This window comes from Stylophora pistillata, chromosome 13 (genome assembly GCF_964205215.1).
Source record: "Stylophora pistillata chromosome 13, jaStyPist1.2, whole genome shotgun sequence".
NCBI classification, from domain to species: domain Eukaryota; kingdom Metazoa; phylum Cnidaria; class Anthozoa; order Scleractinia; family Pocilloporidae; genus Stylophora; species Stylophora pistillata.
In genome coordinates this window covers 21664065-21673032 of record NC_142531.1, presented here as the reverse complement: position 1 = coordinate 21673032, position 8968 = coordinate 21664065, and the positions used below count along the sequence as shown (strand labels likewise).

Here is an 8968-nt window from a genome sequence, read left to right as displayed (position 1 = left end):
TGTAAATGCCGATGTGCAAATGCTCGGGGGTTGCCCGGGGTCACCCTCCCGGGATGGCCACTGATAATTAAGTGTATTAGAACCCAAAATCACACATAGTACACTTGGATCGCCTGTGATCACAGGCGATCCAAGTGTACTATGTGCGATTTTGTGATACAACCAATCACAAACGCCTTCCACCGAAGAGTATGGAAACAAAGAGGGATAACCAAAAGCACCAAAAACGTTTTAAGGTGGATAAATGAATATTATTCATATATCAAAGTACTTATATCTTTCTATTCTTACATTTCCTTATGATAAAAAATAATCACTACTTTAATTGATACATCGCCAACCTGTGCGGAGATACCGTAAGCTTGGCCTCTCCATGAAATAATGTGTGCATATATTGCATCAAAAATTTTCCAAATCGAAATACTGACTATAAGAGTGAATAGATTATAGCCTTTCTCTTGATATTTTGCTTTTGTTTTGTTTGTTTGTTTTTGAAAAGTAGCTTTTCGTAACAAGTTCAAAGGCCAACTTCTTAAACAAACCCAAAACGTAATAAATAAACAATGATCTTATTACAGTCCTCTTTCAAAACCATAATTTACGATTCTTCAAATGATTACTTTTTCCGTATGTTTCATGTAAAATTTTAAGATCTGTACCTGAGCAACTGCGCGGCGCCTACCCCTCCCCTCCCCTCCCCCAGCCAAACAACAGTCAGCTGATATATCATGATAACAAGCTAGAGTTAAATGTGGGTTGAGGGAGGGGTGGGCGCGCAGTTGCTCAGATGCGGGCATCCATCCAAACTTTGTGTCGCTTCAGTCTTCGAAACTAATTTTTAAGCAAACACCTTTTTTTAAAAGCGTAAATTGTACACCTTTCCCCAAGCTAGTAGAGAACTCGTCATCGTCTTTTATCAGCGCTGTATGAACCCAAAAGCACCGACGGAAAGCAAATTGAAAATTGACGTTTGAGCGGGAAGAGATTGGTTCGGGAAAGAGCCTCTCTTGTCGATCTGGCGTCTCAATCTCTGCTCGTCTTAAGCTCTCGCTTCACACATCACGAGAAACTGAAAAAACAGATGACTGGCAGTCTATGGGCAAGGAACTGGAAAAGCTTTGATGTCAGTGGTAGAGCAACATATGTAGAGCTCCTTCCAAAGAGATCTTGGCTTTCGAAAGCTCCCTGCCTTAGCGAGGAATTTTCTTCGATAGAGACAACCCCCTCTAAGAAAAGTTAGAGGTAGAGTTGACGCATCTTTAAAATATTTGCCATAAAATTTTCAAGTTCATGATCTGCACGCAATCCTTCTGAATCCTCTCCATCCTATGCAATCCTTGTTCCCTCTTGGTTTATTCTCGCCTCTTTTGTACTTTTGCTTCTCACCGAACTAATGTTTTGTTTTATTACACGACTCGGGCAGTCAGAGGGCCAATAACTAAAATCAACCAATCAAAATGCTCTATTTCCGGTCCACTATTCTCTAAGTATTGGACCGGGCACTGTCCCGAATGGTCCCGAATGATACCGCACTTGTCTCCCTTTGAACTTCAGTCGTATAATAAATCTCTTATTAACCAAGCTTGCTCGGGACCGTACTGGAAGAATATCGGCCCTCGGTCTTTTATGTATGGACCTCGCTGCGCTCAGCACGTACTGTCAAGACCTCGGGCCGATATTCTCCCAGTACGGCCCTCGCGCTTGGTTAATAAGATATACATATCTCCCAGTTTCAGGTTATTTTTCTACACTGCAAAAAAAGATCTCAAATATCCTGACATAACTCCCTCACGTCGTGATTAATAGATATCTCATCTGATATCAAACGTTTTCCATAAAAGGAGTCCTCTCTTGTCTTCGTGAGAAAAACTTCAAATAATGCGATCCGTGTTGAGAAACCCACGCGTTGATTCGTGATTCATTTTTACTGTAAACGTTCAGAAAGATGCCAAGAAGAACGATGAAACCAGACCAGACGTAGCTGCAGAGAGAGACAAGTTGAACGCCATTAGGGGACCAATCACAGGAAAGGTAAAAAATACAATCAACCAATAAGGATTAGAAGTAAGTGCGACTGTGATCGGTTGCCGTGACCGACCGCCGTGACCGGCGAAAAGCGCGGGAAGACGCGTCTAGCCAGTCTCAGGCACAAGAATCGCACATGACAAGGTGTCTTTGTTTTGACTCATGAAGTCATTCATGGAAAAAAAAAGTGTAGAAACGCGTTTGCCAAGCACTCACAGAGTTCAGAAAAGGTTATTTGCCGGCAGACTTACTTAATAGTGAATGGTTTTGCGAAGAATATGAAAGATAACACCATCGTCACAGCTTTCCGGCCAGTTGTCACTGAAAGAGAACATAATACCCGGTAAGAATTTACTCCGCGGTCGTTTTAAAAATAGCGAGCTCTGCAACTAAAGTTTACCTGTTACAGCGAGAAGAGCACCGAACGCTTTTATAAGCGTGAGTACAAAAGTTATTCCTAGATATCCAGAGATGGAGAAGATGAATGATAACCCGTAGGCTTGGAATGGATTCTACATAATAGACAAATAAGAAGATTAAATTTAAAAATCAGGTTTTCGTCAATCAACCAACGGTGCACAGACCTAAACAACAATAAGCCTGCTCATTTTTCATTGGTTAAATATTTTGCAAATCATGCGCTACGTTTTGGTACTAGCCGCACGCGCCGTCGAACCAATCATGATGTGGCCTCCAAAACAGACGTAATTTTTTTTTTGCATTTGACAAGCGAGCAGAAGAAAACGCGAGGCAAAATACGCGCGAAATGAGGAGAGCGAAAATGAAATGCGTTACTTTTTTTCGCGTTTCTCGTCTGGTACACGTCTCGTTCCGTCCGCATGAAAAACGCAAAAAGAGGAAAAACGCCCAACTAACAAACAGGCCCACCACATCTACAGATTTGCCATAAATTGCACAGTGTTTATAATCAGCGATTAGATTTATGGGATCAGAAGTCACGTTAATGATTCATTGCTTACATTCTTACCTGTGCACAAAATTTAAATGCTGGTCCAAGCCCACCAGAAAATATCAAACCAATGAAAATATAAACAAATCCAATGCCGTAAGAATACAATACCTAAAATCAAAAAAAAAAAAAAAAAAAAAAAGAAAAGGGAAAAAAACAAACAAACAAAAAAAAAAAACAAACAAAAACCAAAGCACTAAAGGTATGATGTTAGAAAGCACAGGGATGTAAAAACCCACAACTAACCCACACTGTGCTACATGGGCCTTGACCCTTTAATTCCCAGAAGTGATTAACATGTAACCTCTCCCTATAATATCCATGCATTATCCACCAAACAGGTAACGAGAATATGCAAACTTATCAGGTAGAAATTGTCATCTTGATCAAACACCAATTTCTTGTAATTTCTCACGGCAGATGGACAAAGGGCTTACACTTGAAATGTCAGCTTCCATATATCTTCTACCAAGGCCAATTTTTATTATCAATTCAGTTGATAAAACCGAAGTATTTTAAGAAATGAGCCTTGTGCACGCTTACCACTTCTGTGTTTGAGCTCTTGTGTGCCTTCATGGCCTTCTCTTGTACGTTTCCAATAATAGCATCAGCACACAGGGCCAGGGAGATTAAAACTACCCCTTTGAAAAAACAATTCAATATAGACATCTTTATTTCACCAGGTATAACCCAGATCATGAATTTCCTTAGAGAAGACGATTGGTAGAAACAAGTGATAAGACATGGAAACCACAGCTTACCAGTATGGTTGAACTCTGGTTGGACTGTGCTGTCAGCTAGGGTGAAGAGTATTAAGCCAATACTCATACACAGGCAGGCTAGAAAATCAAGGAGTCTGTAGGATTTTCCTTAAGACAAAGGAAAATAAAACCTTTTTAGCAGCACTGATGGATCCAAAGCTTGATACTATGTCCAATAAAGGAGCATTATTTTAATCACTGAAAATATTTCTTGGAAAAGTCTTTGTAAAGTGATAGCTAAAGCAACTATGTTGTGGTTATATTTCAGTTCCAGGCAAGTTTTTAACACTTTAATCACAGTTCAGCATTACCTTGTATGATAATGCCTCCAATCATCACTGGAATTAACTTACAACATTTAAAAATGACCTGAAATCAATGAAAATTACCAAGGGCAAATTAGAAAACTTTTGGTAAGGTAAGCGGTAATGTTAACTTTATTTCACCAGGGTGGCCCAATCAGCCATTAGGATGGTATCCAGAGGGTTCCTGTACAGCTAATTCTCAATTTAATAAATTTTCTGAATAACAGTTACTTAGTTTAACCTGTACTGTGTCAATTATAACTGGAATGACCCAAAAAAACCTACATCATATGAAATGATCATAGACAAGCTTGAAAATATCTTCCATACTTATTTTAAATTTGTAGTGAATTATGTTAGGGAGTTAATTAAATATAGTAACAATAAAACCTAAAATCATTTGTATTTTACAGATGTTTTAATAACTCCTCTACCTGTGTAGGATAGTTTAAATAGCTAAGAGATGTGTTAGAGAGTCCCATTGTGGCCACAGTCAAGAATGCTAAAAGTGAATATGTCCTCAGAGGAATTCTGCAAACAAGAAGATGACAAGGATAAATATCATTATATATGTTTACATGTAAGACTTACTCAGAAAAATCTGATCGGTCAAGAGTATTTAGTCAATATACAGTGGCTTGAGAAATGATAAATGCAATTTCTGTGATGGATACTGCATTTAACATGTCCAGTTCAAAGTTTGCCCAGTTTCCAAGTCCTTTGACCATGTAGAGTTCCTTAACTTTTGTTAACTCAGAAAGAAGCATCCCCTTTTGCAGACTGTTTAAAAAATGTTGAATAAAACAAATTGTATTGAATTCAGTGTAACTTGCATGTCAATCTCATCATGAATGATCAAATGTTGTGTCTGTGTTATCTACCTTTGCATCTGACTTTGCAAGATAACTCAACATCTTGGTTGTGTCAACTCATGATATCATGTGCAACCTCAACCAATAATTTGTCAGTAACTCTTTCACTTACTTTCTTGCTTTGTCTCTTTGAAAGCTGGTTTCAAATAATCCAAATACTGAATACCAAGCAAATTGAACAAGAGTGAGATACCAGCCAAATGGCTTCATTCCCGTTCTAAAGATCCACTCCTGTTTAAGGGACAAGAAAATTGACAACTGGTTTCTAAACTCTAAAGTTTCACAACTCAGGGCTACCAATGAGTTTTGAAGCAGGAGAAAAAAAAAAGTAGGTGGTTGGATTACTGTGTACACCATCTTGTTTCATCAGATTACAAGCAACATGGAACTATTGTGATAATAATTTGAATATATCAACAAAGTTGAAATGGTAAATTGGCCACTGTTACGATTATAAAAGCTGATGTTTTGAGCGTTAGCCCTTTGTCGGAGCGAAGGGCTAACGCTAACGCTAAGGGCTAATGCAAAGGGTTAACGCTAAGGGCTAACGCTACTAAGGGTTAACGCGAAGGGCTAACGCTCGAAACGTCAGCTTTTATAATCGTAACGGTGGCCAATTTACCATTTCAACTTTGTTGATATATTCAGATTATTTCGTTACCCCCACTGACGTAGCCCCAAACAGTTTCTTTAGAAACTATCAGCCTTTATTCTGATAATATATGTTCCAGCAATACTGAAAATCTAGTTGTTTCACACATCTAAGCTTTTACTGGTCAAATAAGCATTCTATTCTATTAAAACATGATATGACTGCCATACCAATTTCTTTGGTGTTGTTTCAATAATTATATCAATGTTTCTTTAATCATCTACCACGTATGTGGTGAAAGTTAGCAGACTCACTCTTGTTGACCAAAACTTCCTAACTTTGTTCCCAGAAGTCTCTTATGTAGGAAAATTCATTACTTGACGAGGGAATTCTGCATTAAATTGCACGCGAAAACTGATATTGCACGAATCGCGAAGCGATGAGTGCAATATCGGTTTTCAAGTGCAATATAATGCGGAATTCACGAGTGAAGTAATGAATTTTCCTTGAATCGCATAACTGAATAAAAATGAGACAAAATAGGAAACAATAGGAAACAGCATTACTTAAAATTTGTTATGTTTACGTAGATGCGAAACAATATCACTTAGCCTCGTTTTCAACTCGCAATTCCACGCTAAATACCTCGCTTCGTTAACCAATCAGAGTGTGAGATTTTATTCAATTATATAATTCTATAAAATATCAGATCATTTATGTCTTTATATACATTTGCTCACCCTCAAGGTACTGTTACATTATCACGGAAGTTTTAAAATGTTGTAAGGGGCTTATTAGAGAATGAGGCTAATTAGTGAGGGGAGAGGAGAGGGGGTGCTAATAAAAAATCTTACTGACACTCAGAGCACTGCAATTGTTTTTTTTTTTTTTTTATAAAATGATTTTTTGCCTTAATTTAACAAATGCCGCACAAAATGTCTTCTGATGTTTGAAAACCTAAAATGCTTCACAATAAAACTGATACAGGCGTAGCTTTCAAGGAAGTTTGAACGGACTGAAATGCTACCAAATTAAAGTAGTGTGTAAATGCCAGGTTTAAGATTTTTTTTAGGGGGTGCATTGGGAGGATTAATTGCGGCCTAATAGCAAAAGGCAAACTATTTCTTTGTTTTCTTTTTCTTCATAAAAATTGCCTCATTCCTCACCTGAACATATCCATAAATCAGATAAAACACGAAAACTCCTCCACAACAAAAAAAGAACTGGGCTGACTTGGGAAGCGAATCCAAAGCAATTCCCAGGACAACAAGCTCTTTGCGGCCGTCTGAATTTTCTCTGCTTCCGCCATTTGGAATCGATATTGTGAAGTGATCGAGCTTCGATTTTTGAGGCTCTACCATCAGATTTCTCAAGGTTGGATTATTTCTCGCAAATTTTAACGTATTTGGACGAAAGTCGTTTCTCGACATTGAGTTTTATCACCTCTGTGTAAAGATTACCGATAACATCTTTCTGTACCTAGTTCCGATGACAAATTGATTGAGCTCTATTCTACTTTGATTAATCATAGAAAATCGGGCGTACACGTGTCATTAATGCGAACCTGTACTAGAAGTGACAAAAAGAGTTGTCCTCCCTGTAGTGGATCCAGCCGCCATCTTGTTTAACCCGCAAATTCCTGGGAACGACTTACACCAATTTCGAACCCAAGGCTTCGCGCACTGCTGATAGGTATGCAATGAGTGTAAAGTTACGCTAATTCAAGAGTGGGAGGTAAGTTTTTGTTGACTTTCTTTCAAGAGGACCTTAGGCATGACGTAGAATATGCATCTACCCCTTGCACCTTGTCTATCTTGTTTCCCAACTAACATTATAACATAACCAAAGTAAAGCGCGCGCTCTGATTGGTCAATTTAGCGTCCCCCATTTGCCCATGGGTGTACGCTGCTGACGTGAGCAAATGCAAAGACTATTTTTCCGCGCGCGCTTGTTTTTTCTGGTCGCGTAAGATTTGTTAAATAAAAGGGAACTCTTTAGCTACAATGTATCAATGTAATGTTATAAAACAAATGGTAAACACCACAGCGTACACTATTGAGTTATGGATGCACTTGGGAGGTTTGCTAAGCACTCAAGAAGCTAGAGTCGCTCTCGGCTATCGCCTCGAGCGACTCTTACGCTTCTTTCGTGCTTAGCAACCTCCCGCGTGCACCATAACTCAATAGTGTACGCTGTGGTGTTTACCATTTGTTAATAAATGGATCTCAGACTGCGCGTGCAATTAACGGTCAGCGCGCGCGCTTATGCTACGTAACAATACTGCAAGTCATTACAGAACAAAACTGAAGTAAAAAACAAAGAAGTGAGGAAGAGTTTTCCGCGCTTTAATTCACAAATTGTTTCTATATCGCAAATGATAAGATTACACAGGCGCCAAACTTGGAGCCTTAAAGAAAGGATTTCAGCTAGGAAGATCCGTTATAAAAAGCCAAACGAAAACGGCATATACTGCAAGAAACCTGATGGTGTATATATCCGAGCAGTCAGTAACAAGAAAGGAAACAGTGTAAAAGTTGCGGTATTATATATTTCAAGAGTCACTTAGAAAAAAACAACAATTTTACAGTTGCCGTGTATAAATCTTACCAGTCAGCGAGGAAGGAAGCATTTTTAAAGTTGAGGGGGTTGTATCTAAAGAGTCAGCAAAGAAGGAAGCAGTTTTGAAGTTGCTGTGTATATATATCAAGGGTTAATAAGTAAGGAAGAGGTTTTAAAGTTGAGTCAGTAGGAGAGGAAGCACTTTGGAAGTGGCGATGTATGTATCTCACGAGTCACTAAGGAAGGAAGAAAGTCTAAAGTTGCGGTGATTATGTATAAAGAGTCAGTAAAGAAGGAAGCAGTCAAGTTGCGGTATATATATCTCAAGAGTCAGAAGGAAAAGAAGCAGTTTTAAAGTTGCGGTGTATATATCTCAAGAGTAAGTAAGGAAGGAAGCAGTTTTTAGGTTGCGGTGTATATATCTAGAGAGTCCGTGAGGAAGGAAGCAGTTTTCACGTTGCGGTATTTATATCTCAAGAGTACGTAAGGAAGAAATCAGTTTTAAAGTTGCGGTGTATGTATCTCAAAAGTCAGTAAGGAAGGAAGCAGTTTTAAAGTTGCGGTGTATATATCTAATCAGTCAGTAAGGAAGGAAGCAGTTTTAAAGTTGCCGTGTATATCTCAAGAGTAAGTAAGAAAAGAAGCAGTTTTAAAGTTGCGGTGTATATGTCTCAAGAATAACTAAGGAAGGAAGCAGTTTTTAAGATGTGGTGTATATATCTAGAGAGACCGTGAGGAAGCACTTTTCATGTTGCGGTATTTATATCTCAAGAGTAGTAGGGAAGGAAGCAGGTTTAAAGTTGCGGTGTATATATCTCAAGAGTCAGTAAGGAAGGAAGCAGTTTTAAAGTTGCGGTGTATATATCTCATGAGTCAGAAAGGAA

At 38.6% G+C, this 8968-nt stretch overlaps 1 protein-coding gene across 1 annotated transcript; it reads right to left on the bottom strand.

Moving 5' to 3' along the window:
- Positions 1-262: 262 nt before the first annotated feature.
- LOC111329313 (adenosine 3'-phospho 5'-phosphosulfate transporter 2) lies at positions 263-7172 on the bottom strand. The gene is made up of 10 exons (XM_022933975.2): positions 6692-7172; positions 5046-5164; positions 4496-4592; positions 4068-4125; positions 3757-3864; positions 3539-3636; positions 3014-3106; positions 2426-2537; positions 2277-2346; positions 263-1981 (listed from the first exon to the last, which is right to left on the bottom strand). The coding sequence occupies exons 1-10, from the start codon at positions 6953-6955 to the stop codon at positions 1822-1824; spliced, it is 1179 nt and encodes a 392-aa protein (XP_022789710.2). The 5' UTR covers positions 6956-7172; the 3' UTR covers positions 263-1821.
- Between the last annotated feature and the right edge of the window lie 1796 nt (positions 7173-8968).